Source organism: Apodemus sylvaticus, chromosome 14 (genome assembly GCF_947179515.1).
Source record: "Apodemus sylvaticus chromosome 14, mApoSyl1.1, whole genome shotgun sequence".
Classification (NCBI taxonomy): domain Eukaryota; kingdom Metazoa; phylum Chordata; class Mammalia; order Rodentia; family Muridae; genus Apodemus; species Apodemus sylvaticus.
The window spans coordinates 28,487,699-28,514,301 of NC_067485.1; the positions used below are offsets into that span (position 1 = coordinate 28,487,699).

The 26,603-nt window shown below is 44.0% G+C and overlaps 2 protein-coding genes and 1 long non-coding RNA gene across 3 annotated transcripts in view; 2 read left to right on the top strand and 1 right to left on the bottom strand.

Annotated features, from left to right (window-relative positions):
- The first annotated feature begins 308 nt into the window (after positions 1 to 308).
- Eef1e1 (eukaryotic translation elongation factor 1 epsilon 1) lies at positions 309 to 11,182 on the top strand. Its single transcript, XM_052157704.1, has 4 exons — positions 309 to 436; positions 2,904 to 3,104; positions 3,984 to 4,079; positions 10,560 to 11,182. The coding sequence occupies exons 1-4, from the start codon at positions 350 to 352 to the stop codon at positions 10,698 to 10,700; spliced, it is 525 nt and encodes a 174-aa protein (XP_052013664.1). The 5' UTR covers positions 309 to 349; the 3' UTR covers positions 10,701 to 11,182.
- A 4,799-nt stretch (positions 11,183 to 15,981) lies between these two features.
- On the bottom strand, positions 15,982 to 22,019 carry LOC127665251 (uncharacterized). The gene is made up of 3 exons (XR_007973345.1): positions 21,933 to 22,019; positions 17,631 to 19,248; positions 15,982 to 17,264 (listed from the first exon to the last, which is right to left on the bottom strand). It is a non-coding gene; the product is annotated as an uncharacterized LOC127665251 (long non-coding RNA).
- Bloc1s5 (biogenesis of lysosomal organelles complex 1 subunit 5) overlaps positions 21,889 to 26,603 on the top strand; it is a 42,319-nt gene continuing 37,604 nt past the window's right edge. The window contains exons 1-2 of the mRNA XM_052157703.1: positions 21,889 to 22,083; positions 26,058 to 26,140. Coding sequence (XP_052013663.1) covers positions 21,972 to 22,083; positions 26,058 to 26,140 — 195 coding nt within the window. The 5' untranslated portion in view covers positions 21,889 to 21,971. The remainder of the gene's footprint in view (positions 22,084 to 26,057; positions 26,141 to 26,603) is intronic.

Here is a 26,603-nt window from a genome sequence, read left to right on the forward strand (position 1 = left end):
TATATTTATAAAACAATCTAAATTTTTCTTATGTTCTACAATAGTTTTATAAGCGTTGCAAATGATTCAGTCTTTAAAACTCGGATACATTCTTCTGTGAAACTGCACTCGGTGCACTCTGCCTACTGTAAGCAATTCAAGCGGCTCAGAAAGTTGGCAGGCCCCGCCCTTCGTTAAGAACCGCCCCTTGTTAAGAACCGCCCCCTGTCCTGCGATGACTCCGCCCCCTCTTGCGCAGGCGCGCTTACTGTCCGTCCAGCCAATAGTGGGAGACATCTGTGGCCGGACTTCCTGCTCAATCACTGTCCTAGCAGGTCAGGCTCCGCCCCCCTAGGAGCTGAGCCAGAAGATGGCGGCGGCCGCGGAGCTGAGGCTGCTGGAGAAGAGTCTGGGACTGAAGCCCGGGAATAAGTACAGTGCTCAGGGCGAGCGGCAGGTGAGGCGCAGCGGTAGGAAAGCGGCAGGGCGGCGAGGTGACCCGGAGCCTACGTGACTGGGCCGGGACATAAGAGTGGACTCTCCTCCCCACGTGCGTGCTGGGCGGGCCGCGTGTCTCGGTCTGGACCTCCAGGCAAATGTCACCATCGCCTCTGGGAGCAGAATGCCAGTTCGTGGAGGCGTGGGCAGAGCCGGGGATTCAGATCCCTGTAGGCGGCCGTTAGCCGTGCCTGGTCCTTTCATTCAGCGGGCGCCTTGTGGGCCATCTGAAGAGTGGGGCGGGTATGCGGCCGGGGTTCGCCCTCCGGCGGCTGTCCAGGAGAACAGTACCGATTCCTGGAAGCCGCCTGGCGGAGGGAACACGGAATAGGGCCCTGCTCATTCTGGCGACACACCTGCTTGGATGTGCATTGTGCAGACTTGAGGAAGTTTCCGGGTGTAGAACTGTGGAAGGATCCTGATTTCTTAGTGTGTAGAAAATGAGTCGTTTGTAACGCATCATTTGCCGTGGAAAGAATTAGAGGAAGAATGGTAGTGGGAAACCCACTTTTGAGTACGCATTGGGGGGGCGATTCCAAATCCAGATGGCTTGTTCCTGTTTGGGCCCTAATGGTTTGTTTGTTTGTTTTTTGCTTTGGTACAGGTTAAATGCCTAAATCGTAGCAGTATTGTGGGGTTTACACTAACTTAATGTGACACCTGGAAATGAAGGCCGACCTTCCCAGAGGTGATGTGCTCTGTCTTCAGCCTGTTTCCTTTGCACACCCTCTTTTGGCTTAGGAAAACATTGCCAAGACATGAGAGACAGTCTTGCTTTCAAGGCTTGAGAGACAGTCACCAGCAATTAAGGGTCCAGTAGGACAAGCACAGGGAGGAATGCATTGAGGAGTGGCACAGGGAACATGGGATTTCCGCGAGAAGCTGGTATTCGAGGGATTAGACTTGGAAATGCGGAAGGCCTGTGAATTATTTTGAAGGTTTGGGTCCATTGAGTCTCCCAAAACAGAGTAGGGCAAATCAGAGTAAACCCAAGTTTAGTTTGAGACTAAAACATGAGGACTTTGAAGTTTAGACTTGGGTTTTAGTGTCTTGTGTAGTTAAAACATTTCACAGTGAGTCCCAGGTGAAGGTTTCTGGTTTGGGGGAGTACAAAGAATAGAGGTAGAATAGCCTATGTTTCATTAGTTGAAAATTAACAGCAGTACAACAGTGGTTAAGATGTGCTCAGAGAGATTACCAATGATGATTACAAGGAATAGTCCACGGATCCAGCTTTGTAGGAGGGGATCCATTAAAGTAAGGTATGTCAATACATAAGGAAATTGCTTATCCACCCGTTAAGTGGCTCATGTCTGGACTTGGGAAGCTGAGAAAGGTAGATCACCAAGAGTTCTAGGCCAGCCTGGGCTACAGACTGAGAACCTACCCCCCTCACTCACCACCACCACCACCACCACCGCCAAAAGTGATTACTTTGAAGACTATGGAACCCCAAAATTGTGAAAATAATGTTTCTGGTAACTAAACATACATTAAGAATTGTACATGTTATACACCTATATATAACATTTCAGAGTTATATAAATGGCTAAGAATTGCCATGTGGGTGCTGAGAGTTGAACCCAGGTCCACTGAAAGAGCAGCTAGAGCTCTTACCCTCCCATCCATGTCTTTATATCCCATATTTGGTTGGGTGCTTTGGTTTTGTTTGGTTTGTGAGACAGGGTCTCACTAAGTGCCTCTGGTTGTCCTGGAACTCACTGTGAAGATCAGTCCTTGACATTGTGAGTGACCTGAGTAAGTCTGGCTGCATGAAGAGGAAACAGCTGGAAACATCTGGTTGCTGGTACAAGGGTCTCAGACTGGCTACTCCCCTGTTGTGGTAGGTTTAGAGATGTGTCAAGACAGCCTGGCAGTGGTGGCGCACACCTTTAATCCCAGCACTTGGGAGGCAGACAAGTGGATTTCTGCCTGGTCTACAGAGTGAGTTCTAGGACAGCCAGGGCCATACAGAGAAACCCTGTCTTGAAAACAACAACAGCAGTATTGCTATAAGAGACAAGCCAGGTGCTGAGCCACAGCTACAAATAGTCTCCTCAAACCTCTGCAGACTTAAGAAGTAAACGTTTGTACAGCAAGGGATATGAATTCTATCCCGATAATAAAATATTGTGGTTTTTTGATAATAAAGTATTGAAGTATTTTCTTCACTGTATACTCAGCAGTTCTGAACTGCTTAATGTTTGGCCAGTTTTTGTAGTGTTACTGCCAGTTCCATCACCCAGCATACTGTTAAGTCATAGACCCCATGACTACCATTGTCCTAGCTTTCTTTCATTATATATAATTTAGTATCACAAGACAATTTCCAAAAGTTGAGGATTTCAGTGCTTACTTCCAGTTTGCAATCATGATAGTCTCTTTTTTTAAAATTATTTTCTGAAGAATTTCTTTTTCTTTTTAAGATTCCAGTTCTACAAACAAACAATGGTCCAAGTCTAATGGGATTGAGTACCATCGCAACCCATCTGGTCAAACAAGCCAACAAGGAACACTTGCTGGGGAGCACTGCAGAAGAAAAGGCAATAGTTCAACAGTGGCTAGAGTTCAGGGTCACTCGAGTAGATGGCCACTCGGGTAAAGAAGACACCCAGACTCTGCTGAAGGTATCGTCGCTGTCTCTGTCGCTGTGCTGCAGGAGACAGGAAGCAGAAGGCCTTCCCTCAGGATCTTCATTTGGTGGCCTTCTTCCCCATTCCCCAGTGTTTAAAATATATACATATTTGTACATATGCACTATATGTATAAATACATAGAGGGTATATGTACATACCAAAAACCAATACATAATTCAAAATCTTTTATATTGGGAAAAAATTAACAGAAGCATTATTTTGCATAGTGTGTATGCATGTGCGTGCACATGCAGGTGGAGGTCAGGGGCCAGCCTCAGGGGTCTCTACTTTCCCACCATGTTTGGTTAAGACTGGTTCTTTACTAGACCCAGAGCTCCCTGATAGCCAGAGGTTGGCCAGTGGGCTCTGGACATGCACCTGTGTCTGCCTCCTCAGAGCTGGGTTACAAGCATGCACCCCTGGGCCCCAGAGTTTGTGTGGATTCTGGGATCTCACCTCAGGGCCTCCAGCCTGTGTGCAGGCTCTTCCCTACTAAGCCATCTTCCCAGCCAGAGTGAGCATGGTTTATACAGAGGAAGAACAAAAACCCTGCACTCTGACATGGCCAAAGGTGGCGCTCAGAATGTTGTTTCTTTTGGAGACATCTAATTTGTGATTTTTGAATGAATCTTTGTTATTATCATTTTGTTTGTTTGTTTCCAAAAGGGTCTCCTCACACTTCTCTCCCCAATCCTCCTGCTTCATCCTCTTCCCAAGTTCTGGGATTACTTTTGTGAGCCACCACACCCAACTTAAAGATTAGGTTTATGACATTAAATCTCAGTACTTTTCTTTTGGGTGGCTTCTAGATGTTTTAAGTCACAACAGCTTCATTGTCACTGTTTCTAAATCAAAGTACTTTCCCTCTAGGATCTTAATTCCTATCTTGAAGATAAAGTCTACCTTGCAGGACACAGCATCACTCTGGCGGACATCCTGCTGTACTACGGCCTCCACCGCTTCATAGTGAGTATTTCGGCTTTTTTCCCTAGAATATTCAGAAGCCCTTTTTTAATGTTGTGAATTTTAACCATACTTATATTTCAACATCAAAAAATGAAAGTTATTTTAAAACGCACTGTAGGCAACACTTGCCACGGTCTGTTTGCAGAAGTGTTCTCTCTAGTCTGCTCTTGGCTGCTGCATTTTCGCTTTTGCTTCTCTTCCTCCACAGCCACTGCCTCTGGCTCTGTCATCATCCCCCTCCCCCCACCTCCCCTCACCGTACCCCATCTTCTGTGCACCTTCCTGCTTACGCTCTTGAGTCAAGTATCCTGATTGCTAATCGTAACCTAATTGGATGGCTCTTGTGTCCTTAAATACTTTCTTGCCAGCAAGTATTACTTTTAGAGATTGTCTAGGTATATAGATTGCCAGCCTTCGGAAGTTTTCCTTCTGATTGCAGCCTGGCTTACATCTTATTCAGCTCTCCTTCCTCTCTAGATCTTTCTCACTAGGACTTTGCATAGAGCCTTTCTCCTTCACAGTCTTCCTCTTCGTTAGTTGAATTCTTTCCGCTTAGCCCCCCTGTTTATTAGTCCATAACCTCCTCTCCCATTTCTGGCCTTAGAGCTTAAATGTAATAAGTGTGAGTGTGCTTTCATTTCCTCGGATGAAGTCATGAGAGCCACACCTAAGATTCACAAACATGTGGCATTTTAACTCTCCCCACACCTAGCCCTGGAAGCTTCCAGCCTCATATAATCTAATCTGCAAGTCTGGACCTCCACCTGGGCCTAGATAGTGCTCAGCCTCTGAGACTTAACTGCTAAATAAACTCCCTTTCTAGCTCTTTCTGACCTCTGGCAGACTGATTCAAATTACCCCCTCTTGGCTTCTGACTGAGTTGCTCTACTTGGCCTTAAACCAAGTATAGCTATACGTTCTATATGTTCTAATCTTCTGGTACCTTCTCGTGCTCTCTCTGGCTTCACCTGCAGCCTGTCTGTAAAAGGAAAATCTCTCTCTCTCTCTCTCTCTCTCTCTCTCTCTCTCTCTCTCCTCTCTCTCTCTCTCTCTCTCTCTCTCTCTCTCCCTCCCTCTCCCCCCTCCCTCCCTCCTTCTCCCCCCCCCCCTCTCTCTCCACCTCCTACCCCTCTACTACCTCTTTCTACCCTCCCTGCCCACCCCCTTTCTCTGTGAATGTAAGTGCACGTACATCTCCCTGTCTTCCTCCCTCCCTCTCTTCTGTGTGGCCTCTGAAGTCACCTCTCTTTCTCTGCTGTTCTCTTACGTAGCCTCTTTCCTGTGCTGTTCTCCAGAGAGTTGGCATATCCTGTCTCTGACTCATTCTGTCAAATCTGATTTGGCAGAAGTCTGATTCATCATTTTGTCTGCATCTCAGGGTCACTTTCAAACATGGCTGCTTTCTTCTACACCTGTTGTTTGGGGTAGTGTGTACTGAAGGCATGCTTGTATTTCAGCCAGAGTAAAAGTGTGCCATCTCAGCCGGTCGTCGATGCGGGAGGTCTTTGGATGTGCTCCCTTGCCGGAGTAGCCATGTTGCTGGCTTAAAATCCCTCACACGAAGGGAGTTTTCTATCTTACCTCATCCCCCTTCCATGCCAGTCCTTTCTGGGTCTTCTCTCAAACTTTGTTTTCTTCTTTCTCTCATTCCTTCATATTTACCCTCTTAAGTACTTGGCTAGTCTGTACATTTTCAATCACCTGTCGTCCAAGTTTTATTTACAATTAGACACTCCCTGTTTTCTTCTCGGTGTTCTTTATCCTGTACAAGTGTCAACTCATTCCTCCTTGCACTGGTCCTGAGCTGAGCTGTTAGCTGAGCCCCAGTGAAGTCAGTCATATCTTATATCTGAGTAGGAGGCTAAGGTCCCAAGCCCAGTTAGTGTGTTATGCCTTCTTAGACCTTTTTCTTCGCCTTGAAGAATCTCTCAACTCCTCACACCACCACCACCTCCTTCCACTGGGACAGAAGACCTCATAACATTTTTCTAGATTCTCCACTCCTTGTACCCAGTCAGGGCCAGGGTTTTTCCCTAGGATCCTGAGTGATTTTTTGCCTGAGCATTGGTTAGTTTTAATTGTCTCTAGTCCATCTAAAGAAGACACAAATGACATGGGCTTTCTAAGATGACCCTGATGGGCACTAGGCCAGTCTTTTTTTTTTTTTTTTTTTTTTTTTTTTTGGTTTTTTCGAGACAGGGTTTCTCTGTATAGCCCTGGCTGTCCTGGAATTCACTCTGTAGACCAGGCTGGTCTTGAACTCAGAAATCCACCTGCCTCTGCCTCCCAAGTGCTGGGATTAAAGGCGTGGGGGGGGGGGGGCTAGGCCAGTCTTAAGGTCAAGCTTTTACCTTCTCTTTAATTCAGTAGTTCCTGAATCTCCACACTGAGAGCAGTTTGCCAGCCCAGAGTGCTTTCCTCTGGCTCTTCCCATCCTGGCTGACTGTCCCTGATGCTTTGCTTGAGCTGTCTCACCTGAGGCCTGCTGGCTGCTGTGCTTTTCCTACCCCTGTCTTTGTACTGTTCTTCTCTGATGCATCCTGGTCCTCGCTGCATCCTTCCTCGTGGATGGTGTAATTCTTTAGACATCTGTCTCTGCTCCAGCTCTGCCTCCTTGCTTAGGTCTGTCTCAGACTCCTGAAGCATGCTGAGATGCCCCCTTCTGTTTCTGTTTGCCCTGTGGAAAGGAGCTCCTTCAGCTTGAATCTATTTTGCTTATACTGTAATTGCTATTTGAAAATCTCTGTCACAAACTGTTTAAGTCATAGATGTAGAAATTTCTTTTCTGTCTGGCATAATTCCCAGCATATCTTATACTGATACTTATACACGTATTTCCTTAATTGAAAGTACGTGTTTTGAACATTTTTATATACTGTTGAAGGAATAGGATACAAGTATAGATATGCGTGCATGGACCAAGGCAGATGTCTTAAGTATCTTCGTGTGTAGAGAAGCCCTCTGTGAACCATCAGCAACCAGAGTAAGAATCCGTGCCATTAGCTTCTGCCCTGCTGAGTAACAGGTTCCACATTACCAGCCTGAGCCAACCACAGAGCAGAGCAGAGAGACTGCCTGGAACGGTTCACCTCTGCACTGCACACGCGAAGACCTGCCTTGACCTTCCCTCTCCACTACAGCCTAACGTGCGCTTACTCCAGTGCCACGTGGGACTGGACAGCACCAGGCTTCCGCAGACTGTGCAGTTGTATTGTTAGTCCTCCACTGACGCCATGCTTCTCATTTTGGATTTACTTGATTTTATTAACAATTATTTCTCAAGTTGGGTGTGATGGCACATACCTATAATCCCACCTGAGGGTTGCTACAAGTTCAAGGCTAGCCAGAATGAGATATGTAATGAGGTATAGGACAAAGGAGGCTTTTTTTTTTTTTCTCAAGAATGAAGTCAGGCTTCCATAACACCAAAGACATGTAACATTGAAGTGGCCTGGTTGATTCGCTTAGCACAGCACTCCCTATTACACGTTTAAAATTATCAAGAGCCTCCTGCACATACCCACTATTCTTTTTTTTTTTAATTTATTTATGTATGAGTACACTGTCCCTCTCTTCAGACACACTAGAGGAGGACACCAGATCCCATTACAGATGGTTGTGTGCCAGCGTGTGGGTACTGGGAATTTAACTCAGGACCTCTGGAAGAGCAACCAATGCTCTTAACTGCTGAGTCATCTCTCCAGCCCCATGCTCACTATTCTTTACTTGAGAGGGATATAACAGGAGTATTAACCTTTATTTTCAAGGAATCACTAATCTCATTGGATAGGCTGTTTTACATAGAGAAAGAGAAAACAGAACCAATTCATGATTTCTGTTCAGAATATAATGCGATCATTTAAAGGGTCAGGTGATGCAGGAAAAAGACTCATGACAGTGATGTACAGAATACAATTGTCCTTAACTAGCCAAAGAGTTTGTTGTTGTGATAGAAAGTTTCTATACCAGCTGCCAGTTTTTCTAACATGTAGAATGGCCATATCATTCCTCAAAAAGCAGCATGTCTGCTGTGAAAGAAAGTTTCTCTTCTCTCTGCTAGCACAGTGAAATGTAGTGGGGGAAGGGTCCCAAGCTGGGGAGAAACAGAACTCGTTACACAAATCCAAGGAATGGGGACACGGGTGTCTTGTTTCTTAGTCCCCCCGGCTCATCCATGAGATTAGCAGAATTCCGTGTCCAGTACTGTGTGTGCGCGCCTGTTGCGTCTACAGTAATGTAGTCTTTAGTTGTGTTCAGAGTCTATTTACATGTGAAGGAAGCTTTCGGAGCTGACACATGAACCGCAGCAGCCTTTTTATTCTGTCTTAGTAGCTTTTTGAACTTAGGATGGTGATGGGACACAGCTTACCTCATTTCAAAACGAGAAAGCCTCCAAGGTAAAGAGGAGTTGCTGCTTCTCTCCTGGTGGCAAACACACCGTCTGGGAGCTCGGGGAGCCTGGCTTGACCCGGCTGAGGCTGAGGCTGAGGTGGGGATATTTTGGTGTTACTTAATACAAAAGCTTAGTGCTGGGAGAGAAGTGAGGTGACTAAGCTAGTGATGGTCTGCAGGGCGCTAGGGACTGGCTTCCTGTTGGAGAGAAGGAAGATGTCCCCAGTTCAAACCAAGATGATGGTGAAGTGTGTGGAACTCTTAGGTTTGTATTTCCCTCTGCTGGCTCAGTGCAGATCATGGGAGAACTTAGGCAACATTTCTTTGCCAGAGCAGAACACAGTCATAATTCTATAGTGCAAAATACTCCAGCTCCGGCTGCACTTACTCAGCTAGGAGGCAGGCAGTTGGAAGGCCTTGGCTTTCAGGAAACATTAACCGTTTCCCTCAGTTCTGAATATTAAAATCGGGTTTTCTTAGTCGTTACCCATTTATACCTACTTATGTTTTCTAATCTGCAATATGTGCCTTCTATACCTGTAATGACTGTTGTGATTAAGATTATTATAGTTTTTGGTTTGTTTGATTGGTTGGGTTTGTTTTGTTTTGTTTTTGAGATGATTTCTCTGTGTAGTCCTGGCCGTCCTAGAACTTGCTCTGTAGACAGGCTGGCCTTGAACCCACCAGAGACCTGCCTGCCTCCTACCTCCTGCCTCCTGCCTCCTGCCTCCTGCCTCCTAGAATTAAAGAGATACACACCATCACCTAGCTTATGGTTATCATTTTCAAAGCAGCACTGAATAGAATTCCTAAATTTCTTTATAAGTGTATTATCTTCTTGCAATAGACAAACATGCAAGGTGTCCACAGAGTTGGCCTCATAAACTAAATAAAACCTTGCAGGTGACAGGGTCGCAGCATGGGGTTAAGTGGCGCTTTTGTTCATTGGATCTGGGTAGACTGAGGACGGTGTCTGCGTGCAGAGACAGATGCGAGGCTGTGTGGTATGTGTGTCCCTAAACTGTTATAAAACCTCACATTTAGGGGTCTTAGAGGCAAGTCTGTAGGAAACGCTGGCCTGCCTTGCCAAACCTATATTCAGTCTTTACCCCAACCACACCTACACACACCCTCGGGATAGCACCTCGCTAAAGCTCCTGCAGGCTGCAGACCTCCTTGGGTGTGGGCTTGGGGGGAGGGGAGCCCAAGCTGTTTTTGTTTTTATTCTCTTTGTGTTATAGAGACTCATGTAGTGCCCTTTCAATAAATGTTGAGTTACTCACTGGTGAAGGGTCTAAACCATAATTCCTTGCATTGCTTCCTCTTTACTGAACAACTTAATCCTAAATCCTAAAGTTTGCCTTAGAGAACATCTTAAATTGCCACCTGCTTTGGAATCTGATCTCAGGAGCATAAGTGCCTCTGCCTTTGTTTATGATAATCACTGCTGCACCCACTAAAGCCCACAGAGTGAGGTGTACTGTATATTTAATCGGCCGTTCTTCCAATCATGTGTCACTAGATAGAGCCTTTTCTTCTATTAAACTGTAAGCACTTAAACCTAAGCGGATCACTGTCTTTGAGGGTGGTGTCTCTCTCTGAATTTAAGAAGGAAAGCAGCAGTTGTCTGCTTCTTTCTCTCTTTGTCTCTCCCTCTCTCTCTGTATATGTATTTTTTTCTTTTTATTAATATAATGTTCCCCTGTTACGTATGTTAGATGTCAAAACTCTTCATTTTGGAGGTTTACTAAGAAACCAGAAGAACCATATCTTAGTCTTTTGAAAACTCTTATCTCTGCTTTTCTTTTTTCAGTAAAGTGAAAACCCCTTTGGGCCTTTAAATTCTGTATTAATGTCAGTTTTCATATTTATGGAAAGCTTGATATTTTCTTAGAAAGCACATCTGGTTCTGAACTGCACATTAAAATATTAAGTAGATATATTGCTATCACAGCTGTCTGGAGCTTATGTTGGCTTTAAAGACTCAGGGGTTGGGTGCTTTTCAGTTTCTGTCAGTCACCTCCTAGTGCTGGCAGCTCTGCTCATGTACAGTGAATATTATATATTGTGTTTTTGATCTCTACTTAGGTTGACCTGACAGTTCAAGAAAAGGAGAAATATCTTAATGTGTCTCGCTGGTTTTGTCACATTCAGCATTACCCAGACATCAGGCAACATCTGTCTAGTGTTGTCTTCATCAAGAACAGACTGTATGCTAACTCCCACTAGACGCCCCTGCTGTGCAGCAGCCAGAAGAGAAGTGTAATGGAAAATGTATTTTGGACCATGGTACTAATGTAAATTAATATGGCGTCTTTGTTTCGTTGTTAATGTTGGTAGAATTTTTAAAATGTAAGCTGAAGTCTGAATGTTTTATTTGTCCCTTAGTTAAGGCTTTGTAAATTTTTAATGTAAAAGTTCAGCTGTTATCCAAACAAATCACGATCAAATTGCAAATCTTGTTTTTTATGAACAAAGTTGATTTTGGTAACAGTTGCAAATCAGTGGCTCAACTTTTAAAAGTCGCTGTTGGTGTCGCATCTGGCTGCTTACTTTTTCGTGTTTTTAAAATTCATTTTTTCTCTTAGATATTTATTGTAGTTTATTTACTAAAACCTATGACAAATTATGTTGAGGAATCAGAAAGGGAAGATAGATGTATTTGTTCTCGAAATATTTATGTGAGCTAGTAAATGTGGTTTTAAAATCAACTTTTGTTTGTTATTTTTCCTGTAGTCAGTATTTACTGAGGTGAAACCATTCACTGAGGTCCTGTCCCCTCTCCCCCCTGCAGCCGCCAGGGAATTCAGTGTAGTCCTCTTAAGCTATGCCCCCTTTCTCTTGTTGGGCATATTGAAAGATGTAATGACTTTACCTCATCTCACCCGAAAGCCAGCGAGCACTAAGAGTCTGTCCTTGCTGTGCCAAGAGGAGCAGGGACACTGTTAGCCACAGCTCTGGTCATCCTATAACTCTCACTGGTTTAATACTAACAGAATTAAAGAGATCATCTTTCCAAATAAGAGAGGAGGGCTCAGGTATATATGCCATAGCCTTATGCGTTTGTAACCCAGCATAGCATGTCTGAGTGAGAGCAGACCACTTCCAGGTCAGCCCAGACTACACAGGGAAGCTTGGACTTAAGAAAACAGTGAAGCAGCCGGGCAGTGGTGGCTCATGCCTTTAATCCCAGCACTTGGGAGGCAGACGCAGGAGGATTTCTAAATTCGAGGCCAGCCTGGTCTACAGAGTGAGTTCCAGGACAGCCAGGGCTATACAGAGGAACCCTGCTGCCTCCAGAGAGGGGGGCGGGGAGGGAGGAGAAGAAGAGAAGGAAACAGTGAAGGGCCAGGGTGTAACTCAATGATAGAGTGCTTGTCTTGTCTAGCAGGCTCTGGGTCCTATGTTCAGTCCCAGCACTGGGAGAGGGAGGCAGAGAAGAGCGGGTATCCTAGGTGGTATGACTCAAAGTTCCAGGGAGAGAGCAAGAGAGATTTGGAAATATTCAGCACTTGGCATGAGGCCTCTTTATCATTAATTTTTAATGATTTTTAAGCAGAGCGAAAAGCCTCACTTCTAAACATCACGGCATTAAGTCAGACTGAGAAGAGCACTCTCAGTCTGGGTTAGCAATGATACACTGGCTAAGTTGATGTATCTGATAAGATTTCTCCCAGAGGTCACTGGTCTTGTTTCATTTCCATGGTAATCATAAAAATGGACATGTTGGTCCTCCCCTCCTGCCATCCGTGAGATGCCAGTCAGCTCAGCGCATGAATCCAAGACAGAAGGCAGCAGAACAATTATGGGGAAAAAACAATTCACATCACCACCTTTATGGTCTAGTCCTTGTTTCCTTCAAGACGTTGAACAAGAGACATCCATTGTGCTTTCTTTGCTTCTGAGACACCTGTGAGATGCTTGAAAACTGACCACTCAGGTGTGTGCTGTTGTTTTTGAAAAAGGGATGCCTCTGTCCCACCATTTCTGTCTCTGATGCCCCCAAGTCTGTCTCACTGACCACTGAGTGATTGCTGCAGGTGTATTTAGCACTGGCCATGGATAGACTTCAAGGTCCGGCACAACATACAACACGCTCTGGACTTCAGAGATTGTAACAGCCTGCGGCCAGGCCCCTGAGGCAGGGCACACAGTGTTCTTTTGGAGGCTTCCTGACCCTACCATTCTCTGGAAGTAAATACTAAGTATTAAATAGAACTGCCTACTGTGTTCTGGGCCTTCTCCTAAGAACTTCGTGTTAACTCATACTGACTGAAAAGCAAGGAGGGCGGACTCTGCCACATGCTAAACCACACCTCGGGTGGAAATGTAATAAATGAGAATTGTATGACCTTTCTGGGTTGGTGATATTCCGCCCACCATGTTGTTCACTGATTCTCCTACCCTGATAAGCTTCATTCATGCCATTATTCCTCAAGCAAACTTCACAGAAAAGCATTGTGCTTTGGTCAAGGGCCCATGATTTTATTCAGTCATTAGAACAAATACTAGTCTAAAATGAGGAAGTGATCCCAAGAGGCCATTTCATCATAGACATAGTTACAGGACGTGGTTTATTATGAGCTAACTTCCTTCATCCAGTTAAGGGATGATTTCAGTCAGGTTTTGACAGACAGCTGCCTCCCACCCTCTATCTGCGGGCAGATAAATGCTGAGAAGGCCCACCTGATGACTGAAGCTACAGACCGTTCCAAACCCTGCATCTACTATGCTTTTCCCTATATATGCATGCGTTTGACGAAAATTATAAACTAGATAAGGTAAAAGCCAATAAATGATAGGATAAGGAACCATTACAACAAGGTGTTTCTGACACAAGAGTTAATCCAGCAGCCAGCATAGTTACTGAGTGACTAATGGGTGGATAGAATATACAATGTAGATACACTAGACAAAGGTAATGGGGGGGGGGGGGAGAGACAGCTCACCCAGCTGCTCCAAAGTATTCACAATGTAACAAGTGAATTGTCTATTTCTTTGGATTTTGACTTATATTTTTGGAGTATACTTGAAGTGGGTAACTGGAACAGTAGAAAGGGGAATCTTCCATGAAGTGAGACTGCTTTATATGGGAATTTTTACTTTTTATTCCCTGATTTCACCTCTTTTATGCCTGTAGTTGGGGTCAGAAACAGGCCCTGGAGGTTTTCTGCAAGGACCAAGGCAAGAAGATGGTGGCAAAGTGAGCGAAAGGGTAGTGTTCACTGCCCTTAGAGGTGTATCCAGTTTATGAGATCCTTCCTTGAAGTCTGTCCAGAATAGCTTCAAGATATGATGGTAACATTTTAAACAGATCTAGGATTAGGAAAGTATAGGACTGCCCTGTAGTTAGCTACAGGTACATCACTCCAAAAGATAAAACACACAACTCTTTGACAAGTAGTCACATTAGAATCACTGAGCTGTAGCCATTTCAGTTACATTTTTTCTTAACATTTGACTTTTCCAAAAAGAGGAAAAAAAGACAAATGTTAGAAGAACTTTAATATTAATCTAGCTTTGGCAGAGATGTGGTGAGTTAATGGATTAGAACATTTAGCTTTTTTACCCCAGAGAGCAGTATTTCTTCTTTCTCTCCATAATTAGATAATCTGCTGCTACCCATTACCAAGGCACTAAATTTCAAATTCTCTGTACACCTGAACAGGCTGCTACAGATCTGGCCGTCTTAATTTTAGTCTTGATTTATGGAAGCTGAATTACATTCCTAACCTTCCTGGAGCTCTGGGTGAATTTTATTGCAGAAGCAGCAGGGAGAAAAGTTGCCATCGTATATCTCTCTTGCTGGGCAGACTTTTAGACACACAAGGGGCTCTGCAACCGCTGTTCTGTGTCTTGCGTGGATTGATAACACTGTGACACCCGGCTCTAGGGTTACACATAACATATCACAGATGAGATGGAGAATTTCTTTTTGCAATTGCTTGTGGAGCCGGGATTCCTGCAGGCCCTGCCTCTATTCCCAACACTGCCAGTGAATAAAACTAATTCCTACTGCTTTGTAATTTACCCAGACTCATCTCTCACTGAGGAGAGGGGAGGCCCAAAGAAGCCCAGTGGGAAGTCAGGAGATTCTAAAGTTGACCTGCTTTGGCTGTTAATGTCTCAAGTGTCCCTACTTCCTGTGACTATACTTCCTTTGGGAATATTCTGATTTTTCAGATTTTTGTTTCCTTTTAAGAGAATAGAAGCCCTGAATCTTTTCCAGCTCAGTGAGTTCATTTGATAGCTCCTTCGAGCTGTCGCTTCCACTTGGACAGGGCCAGGTCCCTAGGGCTTGCCGGTCGTATTATGAATCCTGCAGATTTGGCCTGCCGTTCCTGCTGAGTGTCATCTGTCCTTGCAGTCTTGCCATGGCTAAAATTTATTCTCCCCCACATCATCTGCTTGAGAAATCTGTGCCTGGCAGGCCTGTCTGTCCACATTAAGTTTGAGCTATGGTAGCCATACAACTAATTTGACAAGGCGTAGCTTTAAATAATAAGGCTCCAGGCTTGCATGGACCAAGTTGAGAAACTTCCAATCCCCAGATTGCAAATTCCAAAGCTCGTTTGGTGCATTCTCTGAGCTAGACTGTTCTGTAATGTAAGCTATGTGCACCACCCCATTTCTCCTGCCCTTTTACAGAACTTGAGTCATGTGGTAGAGGCTTTGACTTACAGAGTGGCCTCTCCAGTTCCTCTTGTCAGCATTTGAACCCCATTTGTTAGATTACACAACTCAATGGAGCAGCGTCCCTTATCCATAGAGCATACATTCTGAGACTTCTTGTGGATGCCTGGAGCCCTAGGTAACAAGTATGTTAGCTTTCCAGTACAGATAACAAAATCCTTAGGGTCACTAACTCAGAAGATAGATTTTCCTGTGCTTTAGCACCTGGGGTGAGGCAGCGCATATCAAGGCGGGAATGTGTGTGTCTAGCAGCTCACCTTAATGGCCAGAGGGGTGGGGGTGGGGTAGTGAGGAGCAGGAAGGAGAGGCTGCCATCCCAAGGCTTACTTCAAGGTCATACCACCAATGACCTAGTGACCCTCCCTAAGCCCCCCATTTAAAGGCTCCACCCACCGCTGAGGTCCTAGTGCTTACTGACAACACAGGCATTTGAACAATGTTCCAAAACCCAGATTATAGCAGTGCCATATAGACTCGGGTTTTCCTTTAATACATATACATACCTGTCTTGGAGTTTCATTGCTGTGAAGTGACACTGTGACCAAGGCAACTCCTTTTCAAAGAAAACATTTCATTGGTATTGGATTCATTTCAACTGGATTGCAGTTTCAGAAGTTTAGTCCATTATCACGACGGGAAGCCTGGCAGTGTGCAGGCAGACACAGTGCTGAAGAAGCCGAGAGTTCTACTCTGGATCTGAGGGCGGCCAGGAGTTTGTCTTCCCCAGCCAGCCAAGAGGAGACTCTTGATCACACAGATTTGAGCGTAAGTATGAGAACTCAAAGACCTGCCTCTAACTGACACTTTCTCCAGCAAGGCTATGTCTCCTCCAGTAAGGCCACGCCTCCTAATAGTGCCACTTCCCACAGGCTAAGTATATTCAGACCACCGCAATACCTTTATTAAGGTCCAAACTATAAACTAGACATTATTATTTTTCTGTTGCTGTGATAAAATACCATGACCAAGATTTTATTTTAGCTTATGGTTTCAGAGAAATAAAGTCTTCATGGGGGGGAAAGGCATGGCACGAAAGCAGGAACAGGAATCTGCCTGGTTTCATTTTATCTGCATGCAGGAAGCAGAAAGCAGAAAATGGAGTGGGGCTATAAACACACACACACACACACATACATACACACACATATACACAGAGTGAGAGAGAGCTCGCCCAAATCAGTGATTGCTTTCTCCAACAAGGCTGCATCTAAAGATTACATAACCTCAAATGACATCACCAGCTGGAAACAAGTTCAAATACATGAACCCATTGGGGCCACTCAAATCATCACAGGCATCCTCTGGATGCTGTCGTAATTACCGGAAGCATCTCCCAGGCGAACCATGGTGATGCAGGACCGTGAAAGTTCAGTCTGAGATCTATGGGATTGCTGCCACCAAGAAGTTTGCTGACGTTCATTCACAGCACGGTGCTTCACATCATGCTGACGCTCACACTGAGCACGCCATATGTGTTTCCTAGACTTCAGGAAGTTAATACATGCACATTTATAGGCTCTTACCCCTAAGACCAAAGATCCTCCCATCTCTTCCCTTGTGTGTGCACACATGTGCACAGAAATACGACTAAATATAACATAATATTGACATTTTCAAAAATGTATATATAAAAGTTTCATTAATCCAGAAACATGAAAGATAATAAAATTTCTCCAGAGGAAAAATAGAGAGTTCGGGGGTTTTTTGGTGGTTTGAATATGACACGTGCCCCTCACACTCGTGTATTGAACCCTTGGTCCCCAGGTGATGCTGCTGTTTGGGGGAAGTTTAGCAAGTAAGGTCTGACTGAGGGAGGTGAACCTTTGAAAACAGGATATGCGTCACCCCGCTCCCTTACTTGCTGCCTATCTCCTTTCGGCCATGATGTGAGCTGCTCTGCTGTGTCCTCAAATTTAAATGTTCTGCAAAGTGGAAGGTACAGAGAGGCATATGCAGACCTCGAGCATCCCAGAGAACAGAACGAGTCTCCGACATCATAAAGCCTGGCCTGATGCTCACAGGTCACGAGAGTCAGTGCTTCAGAATCGCAGGAGAGCAGGATGTTCTTCCTCATGAAGTGTTGTGTCCACTGGTAGACTGCTGCGAGGGAAGGAAGAGGTGGGGTCAGCCCAGGTCACCACTCTTAAGCGCTTGACACTGTGTTGAGCACATACTGGGTTTTCAATACATATTTATTGGAAGTTTTTGAATAAAAACATGAAAAGTTTCTATGGCCTTTTAAAGTGTGTTTTCTCTCCATTCTTCCATGGTCTCCTTTCCCCATCATCCGCCCACTCCTCACCAGCAAACGATGTCCACACAGACAACCGCCAAAGCAGTTGTGTCTGCCAAGTAGAAGACACATAGCCATTTGGCCTTTTTGTAGAGTGAGAAACCAATACCTATTTCACCTATTTTAAAAGAGTGCCAGAGGATGAAATGAATTCATATTTGTAGGGTGCTTACCTCAATACCTGTCTGGTAGCAAGTGCTGTGTGAGTGTTTGCTCCTGGGTGATGGATTTCTGCTTCTGACCATTCACTGTTAGCATAGACTTCAGAGGTGCAAAACGTAGTCCTACACATTCCAGTTTCAGACTGGAACCACAAACTCCAGGGTTCCTTAGCCACACATGGATTTGCTAATTCACTAAGATACCCATGTAGCTCAGGAACACGTGTGCTATATTTACAATGAGCTTTAGTATAAAATTGCACAGGATTAGCAGCCAAATGAAGAGACACATAAGGAGACTTGGAAGAGTCCCAAACATGCAACTAGGGCATCCTCAGGAAAGCATCTTCCTCTTGGCACGTGGGCCTATGATTGAAAGCACCAGTGTCTAGGGATTTCAGGGCGCCTTACAAAGGCACTGGGGCCCAAATCGTTGCTCATGTCGTTGAACTCAATCCTACAAGAAGAGGGTGTCAAGCCCCCTGGGACTGGAGTTACAGACAACTGTGAGTCACCATGTGGGTGCAGGGAATTGAACCCAGATCCTCTAGAGAAATAGCCAGTGCTCTTAACTGCTGAGACATCTCTCCAGGCCCCCCGGCCAAATTCTTTACTGTACAACGCTGTGAATGAATACATAGAGGGGACAAAGAAAGCATCCCAGAGAGAGAAGGTTAACAAGAAACTCAGAGAAATGGCACAGTAGAAAGATCCCCCTGCTCCTACCTCAAAATCCACCTCCTTGCAGAAAGTGTTGATAATCCCATATGTGGGAATTAAGAACACTACCAAAAAGTTTGAACCAAATTTGAGGCTAGTTTTATTATAATATTGGCCAGGGCAATTGTCACTGGGCTGGTCCATACCAGGGATTCCTAGAGAATGGTAGTGAATTAACTTTAGTCAGAGGCTTATAAAAGCAAAACCCACAGGGCTGTGTACTTCTATCTTGGTCCAGTTAGGAACAAACAATATCCTGGCAGAATTCCTGCCTATGCACCTCCCACCTATGTGTGATCAAGCATTAATAGGTGCAGTTTGGACAACTAAGCTTGGAAAAAGCAAAAACCGAGGTTTGTTATCTTACATGGATAACCGCCCCCCAAGGACAGGAATGCTGGGAGCAGACTCAGGAAGGTATCTGTCCTTGGGCAAGTGAGGCTTACAGGCAGGCCTTATTGTTTTATAGCTCTCTTAAGCACTTTAATTTAAACTTAAAACAAAACACCAACCCTCAGAGTCTATCATGTGACATGTCTCTACTGGGAAAGCAGGAACTGGTGTTCTGACCTTAGGTCTCCTCCTCTGAAAATGGATTTTCCTAAGGCAGCCCTCCTTCTATTCTGCAGCCACAGATTCAGTCATAGAAAGTGTTTTTAATGTCACATTGTTGATGGCAGGTACCATATAATTAAGCCTGCAGTGACTGCAATCGATACTGAGTACTGCCCTGTTTTTCTTGTTATTCCAGAAATAGCAATGTGTTGGGGAGACCAGGAAATAGAAACAGGTGAAATAGGCCAGGAATCCCAAAGCAGTGCTTCCAAGAATGTCTTTGCTGGAGGGCAGGAATGCTGGGAGCAGACTCAGGTTCCTGGATGTCGTCTCTGGTGCTTTACCGGAGCTGTACCTGAGGACCCAAATGAAACTGAGTAGAGACACCTGGACAGGTCAGTCGGGCCAACAGGACTGACCACCCCACCCCCATCCCCATTTCTACTATAAAAATCCTTTTAAAAAAACAAATAAAAAACAACAACAACAACCATCCAGACTAGAAGCTCAGTGTCACCCAGTTTCTTGGGACCGTCTTGTTATATAGGAGCTCTGCAATCTCCCTCTGTCCTCTCCTTCCCCTGCCCTGGCTTTCTCCACCTCCTCTCCCCCTCTCTTTTCTTCCCCCTTCTCTCTCCTCTGAACCTATACTAAAATTTCTCTCTGAAACTCACCTTCGCTAGTCCACACATTTCATTCTTTGGATTTGAGAGAAAAGAACCTGGAGGTGACTGACTCAGTGAAAATTTTGTGTGCCCGTGAGCATCTTATGAGTTCAAAGCCCACACAGGAGCCAAGGAAGCCTCTGTTGTTCTCAAAGACTTTCCCATATCAGTGTAACAGTTAATGACAGAGCGCTGATATTGGATACAGCATGGCATTATAAACAATCTGGAGATGATTTAAAGACTACAAGATGGAATATGCCAGTTCTGTACGAACACCTCATTCCCTACAAGATACTTGCATAGCACCCATTTCAGTTCTCCACAGGGATTCTTAACTGATCCTCCTAAGATTATTGATTAATGACAGGCTTAAGAAATATAAGGTGTGTGATGGAGTTTTATATATTTTATCAGGCTGAACAAATAGAAGATATTTTAGTGGTGGTGACAAAGAAGGGTTAAGTAGAAGAATTGAATATACAATGTACAATGCCCTAAAAGCAGACAGAAATTCCTGGAAGGATTGTACACGCTGCAATCCCAGTACTTGGAAGACTAAAACAGCAGAATCAGGAGTTCAAGGAAACAGCAAGAGCAAGTCTGTGTTCGACCTGAGCTATAAGACTGTAGAAGAGATGTTTGTTTGTTTGTTTGTTGCAGGGTTGGGAGAACAGGATCTCCCTGTGTAACAGCCTCAGTTTACCTCTGCTTGAGCTGTACTCCAGGCTGGCCTTGAACTCACAGAGATCCACTTGCCTCTGTCCCCCAAGTGCTGGAATTAAAGGCATGTGTCACCGTGCTGGGCCTTAGAAGAGGTTTTTAAAGAAAATATTTTTGATGTCTATTTATTATGTACCAAGCAAGTGATTGCTTTGTATTATTTTTGTTATTATTTGGTTTGGGGTTTTTTGTTTTTGTTTTTGTTTTTGTTGGGGGGACAGGGTTTTATGAGCTGGAATTTCTGATCTATGTGCTGATGTGCTGGAATAACAAGGCATACATGAACTTACTAAGCTATAGATATTATCTTTAATTATCACTACATCCCCAAATAAGTGGTACAGCAAGAATTTGAACCCAGGGCTGGAGAAATGGCTCAACAGTTAAGAGCACTGACTGCTCTTCCGGAGGTCCTGAGTTCAAATTCCAGCAACCACATGGTAGCTCTCATCCATCTGTAATGTGATAGGATAACCTCTTCTGGTGTGTCTAAAGATAGCTACAGTGTACTTACATATAATAAATAAATAAATCTTAAAAAAAAAGAATTTGAATCCAATTCTGTCTGTTTCCAAAGTGTCAATATGGCAACTAGAACGTCTTTATCACTTATAACACAAAGTTGGCAAATTTCAGAAGTGAAATACAGAATAAACATTTTGTTTTAAACAGCCACATTAATGTAAGAAAGGCATTCTTAGGATGACATCGTTCAGAAGAGAGGAGCAGAGGGAGAGGTCACAGCTGAGTCCTTAGAGAATGCTCCCTGGATGACAAGGAGGTAAAAGCCACTGGAGGTTGTGTATTGCTCTTTGGGAAGCATGAAAATTTGTTAAGAAAATGAACATTACGGAATATATCAAATGTCAGGATTTTGGTGTGTAGCAACTGGGTGTTTGTCTCTTCATTTTCCATCAATTCAAGCAGTCAATTCTTTTCATAGTTACATTTTTTTACTCAGTGTAACAGTTTAACAATGGTTGAAATTTTGTAAATAGAAAATCCTCAGCAGATTTTTTTTTCTAAGCATGATCACAAATGAACCTGGTAAAAATAAAGCACGGAGGCATAGGGCTGTAGTTCCAGGTAACAGGAGCCTAAAGTAGGAGGATTCTCAGTTCAGGCTAGCCCAGGATACATAGTGAGTCTTTTAGGGAGACCATCTCAAAAACCAAACAAACAAAAACAAAAAAACCCAAGCATCAACAACAAAAAACTAAACAAAACAAAACAAAACAAAAAAAAAAGAGTTACCTAGCCTCTAGCCATGTTTCTTCATTTGTTAAAAATTATCTGTCTCCTCACGTTACTATGATGACCTTAACGTGACAATTCATGTCAAAATGCTTTATAAAATAGTGGTGGCCAGAAACAACGTAGAAAGTATGTATATATTACTACAAATGTTATTCTTCTGCATGTCTCCCCCTGCTCCAACCACAGTGAGTTAGTTCCTGCAAGCATAGGATGGAATAACGGAGAAACATGAAACTTTGAAGCATTTGCCGGTAAGCATAACATCTGCCCTAATCCAGCATGGCCGCATCGGCTACGCTCCGAGCGCCTTTCCGGAACCCTACGTCTCCGACGCCCTGTGATGACGTAACACCCAGCGAGCGTATGTCTCCCTAAAGAACCTCCGGGTTCGCACCTGCGCCGTGGACGCCGCGGGTGGGCGGAACTGGTCGGGATGAGTGGCGGAGGGACCGAGACCCCTGTAGCGTGCGACGCCGCCCAGGGCGGCGGAGGCAAGAAGCGGGACTCGCTGGGGACTCCGGGTGCGGCGCACCTCATTATCAAGGGTACGGAGTGGAGGGCGTGGTCCTCCGTGCGGGGTGGGGGGAGCGTGCTGGGGACCGCCCCTCCCGGTGCTCCCCGGCTCTCCTGCCGCCCTCAGCTTCCTGGCCTGCCTCGGAGAGGTCCCAGCTCTCACGTCCCACGTACAGGCAATGGGAGAAGGGCGCACAAGTGGAGAATGGGAACCAGTTTGAGCCACACACAGTCACGTAGTAGGGCGACTTCGGTCTATCACCCTCTGGTTCTCTGTCCTCTGTGCCTGGGTCATGCCAGGAAGAAAGGACACTTGGGAAAAACGTCCTGAAACACAGCGCTCAGGACCGTACAGTGTACCGATCTGACCTGTGTCCTTTGAGCCTTAGAAGATTTCGACCTAAAGTATTATAATAACGACTAGGCTTCATTCCTAAACCTCAGAATCCCGCCACCCTGACCCCGTTTCCCACGAAGAAGCCATCAATTGCACTTTCCACTGCTTTCCTTAACTCCCTGATAATCCCGCCTATCCCACCAGCTTTGAGCTACAGTTAGTCCTACACTGCCTGGAGAGTGTCTTCATCTTCGGTTTCCATTTTAATCTTACTGGATCTGTGGGCAGCCCCAGCTGAGCTGGCTGTGACTTTATTGTCTCTTACGTTTAATTTGGGGTCAAGTAGTATTGTGTGTGCCTTAAGATACACAATACTACTTTCTTTCTCTGTGCAATCTCAGTGAAGATTAGTTGTTTCATGGCTGTTGTTGGGTTGCCATCACTCCGTCCGCAAATGTTTTTCATCTTGTAAAACTTTGTGCGTGTTAAACCGTAACTCCTCCCTCATACCACTGTGAATTTGACTGGTCCAGGGCCTCTGAGAACTTGGACAGCTCCACTCTTGGAAATAATGCTGCTGTGCCTATGAATGTACAGACATCTTTTTGAGACCGTGTGTTCAGTTCTTGGGAATATATCTCCGAAAGTGGATTTCTGGGTCATATGATTATTCTTTAAACTTTTTGAGGAATTGACATATTCTGTATTTGCTCTACCATTTTCGTCATCAACACTTGTTATTTTCTGTCTTTGGTACTAGTCATTCTAATGGGAGTGAGATGAAGGTCCCTGTTTTGATTTGCGTGTCTTGTAATATTTGGTGTTTTCTTATGTGCTTACTGGCTACCTATTTTTAGGTAGTCATTTAATGTCCATTTAAGTCCCTTGCTGGTGTAAGTCAATTCTGTTATTCTTGGAAGGCAACTTTACTGCCACTATACCATTATACAATTAATGCTGATATATACACATATATATGTGTGTATATGTATAAATATATATATATATATATATATATATACACATACACACACATACACACACACACACACATATTCTCCTCAGTACCCATGAGCAGGAGTGTGCAGGCATTTTCCCCCCATTTGCCTGGTTGCCTATCATTCTGTTGATTGTGGTTTTTGAGGCAGAAGTTTTGCATTTTGAAGTAGTACTATTTTGCTTTTACTCCCCCTTCCCCCAGTACTGGAGATCAAGCCAAGGCCTCCCACATGCTAGGCAAGTACCATACCACTAGAGGCTACATCACCAACTTCCTTTTCAGATTTTCCTGTTTTTTTATTTTGAGACTGGTTCTCACTTTCACACTCAGGATGCCCGTCCCCAGCCTGCTTCTTCTTAGGTGCCGAGAGCATTGGAGTTCGTTTTGGTTTCACCCTGTAGTCACGTAGATCTTCCATCAAAGCACTCTGTGTCTTTGTGAGGAGATATTTGTCTAACTTTCACATTAGGTGAAGAACATGTAGCACATTTCAGTCACATTTTGTTTTTGTATACTGAACAGTAAAAGAATGCATATAGCCTGGCTAGAGTTGGATATGTATAGAAATCTATATTTTATGCATACATGGTTAAGCAAGCAGAATTTATATTTAATATTAAGACTCTTACATGAATTATTACAATGGAGTTGTTACAAAGTAACACAACTCTTGTGGTAATGTGTATTTCATGATCTGCCCCCCCCCACACACAGTTTCCCACAGTTTCGATTTTAGAAGTGACTGATAATCTTCTTCTGTGTAGAAGTGAGTTATCTGCAGAGTCTTAAGTGGGCTCCTTTTTATCATCAGGCTGCAGAAGCAGATGTCTTCAAACCGACAAACCTTAACTGCTTCTTGGTCATGTGGAAAGAGATGGTAACTCATGGGTGCTGTGTGAATATCACAAACAGCTTGCCCTAGGAGAAGAGGTGATTTGGGGACCTTGTGGGACATGATACGATAGAAGTAGGCCCCTCTGGCGCTTCAGGAACACAGCATGTCAGAAGCCTAGGAAGAAGCTGGTGAGAATGAAAGCCAGTGGCAGGGAAGAATGAGGACTCCGATGTTGTAGAAGAAAACATTAGTGAAATGAGTAGCTGGGGTATAGGGCTCAGTCCCTGGCAACTGGAGAGGTTGCTTCAGGATGCCTGAGAAACATCGTGCTGTGTTTAGACAACTGCAGCTCAGCTGGAACGGAAGACCTCAGATGGACTTCTGGAGCTGACCTGTATGTGCCCTGTTGGCCACTTGTGCTCTTGAGAGTAGATTCTCTGTACAAGGTCCATAATGTCCTATAAATGGTCGGTCTCACTCACGCAGCCCTGACTCGTACACTAGATCTGAAATTCAAATAGTGAACTCTGCATACTCTGTTGCACACTGTATTTCCCAGAACAACTTTCTTCATGAATGAAAACTCCAAATAGCTTCTTACAGAAATGATGTGGGTAATAACCTGCTGAGAAATTTAAACAGAAATTGTCTTCTGTTTATATTGTTTTCTTCTTAACATATTAACATGATATATCTCAATAAAACTTTTAAAAACAGAATTAGAATCTGATCCATTTAAAAATACTATATATACATATATATGTTCATGACTATAATGCACACATGTTTTTATTTGGGCATTTAATTTCTCTAGCTATTTTGAGGTTTATATCTTAAGCTAGTTGTTGCAAAGAAGAATGAATAGACCCATTCACCCAAAGGGTTAAAATTCAGAATTCTTTCATAGCTAATGGCTTTTTCAGATCTAGTATAAAGATACTAAACACCAACACTCATCACCCACCTTCACAGATAAATCTCTAGCAATCCCACTAGAGAAACCAACCTAGAATGTGCAAAGCCCGAAGGTCAACCCCCAGGGCTTAAAAAGCCCCACCATGCCGGGCAGTGGTGGCACATGCCTTTAATCCCAGCACTTGGGAGGCAGAGGCAGGAGGATTTCTGAGTTCGAGGCCAGCCTGGTCTACAGAGTGAGTTCCAGGATAGCCAGGACTACACAGAGAAACTCTGTCTCAAAAAAAAACTAAAAAAAAAATTTTAAAAAAATAAATAAATAAATTAAAAAAAAAAAAGCCCCACCATGCACCTCGATCTACTGAGTTTTCATCACCCACTCTATATCCCCCTCCATCCTGAATTTGGTGTGTACCAGAGGAAGTATCATTTTGCATATCTTTACAGTTTATGCAAATGGATTTATTCCTTCTGATGCTATTGTGAAATTTATTCACATTAACAGGTGTCAGTTTTGTATGTACATTTTAACTCTCCACTCACCATATTTCATTGTGTGACTGTTTACAATGTCACCTTTTTAAATTTAAAATTATTCTCTTGGTGGTACATGTATGCCTCAGCAAACATTTACAGATGTTTCTTTGTATGAGTTTATTTTTCTACATGATATATCTCAGCATGGAATTGCCAAGGATGTGTATGTATCTTCAGCTCTGTTAGATGTGGTTACATGGCTCTCAAAAGTAGTTCTGCCAATTAGCACACACTGGAAAGGGAGGAGATTCCCTCCTGATCCAATGTCTGAACTGGATTCTAACTTATCTTTACACATTCATAGAGAAGGGGAAGAGGAAAACAGGCCAGAGATTACACTACTGAGTATGAATTAATCCTTGATTCTACTTTCTCTGTCTAGATCTTGGAGAAATTCATTCAAGGCTGCTGGATCACAGACCAGTTACCCAAGGTGAAATCCGTTACTTTGTAAAAGAATTTGAAGTAAGTATCTAAAACTTATTTTGTTAAAAAGCATTGCCCCAATTGTTAATGACCTGCTACACAGAAGGGTGATCTGGAGGTATAAAACCTGACTTTGTGTCTTCTTAAAATATATGTAGTAAAAATTATGAAAAGATAAAAATACTTGTTAAATGCAAGATCAGATAACAGGAGATAGTGGGCCACATTCCAATACGCACTACAGACTATTTAGTATTTGCCAATTGCAAACTGTTTTCTTACGAAATCAAATAGAGTGGGGGAAAAAAAGAGTTCTTAGGGGGTAATGGGCCTGAGTTTTCAGATGCATTTGTTGTAGTTTTTCCTTGGTTGGAGCATGACCCTTCAACCTGGAACTTAAGAACTCCACTTGCTTCTCCTGTTCCGTTCATACCCACAGTGGTGACCCCACCTTCTACATGAGACCTCATCTAGGAGTTTCCATGGCTTCCGATTGCTGTGC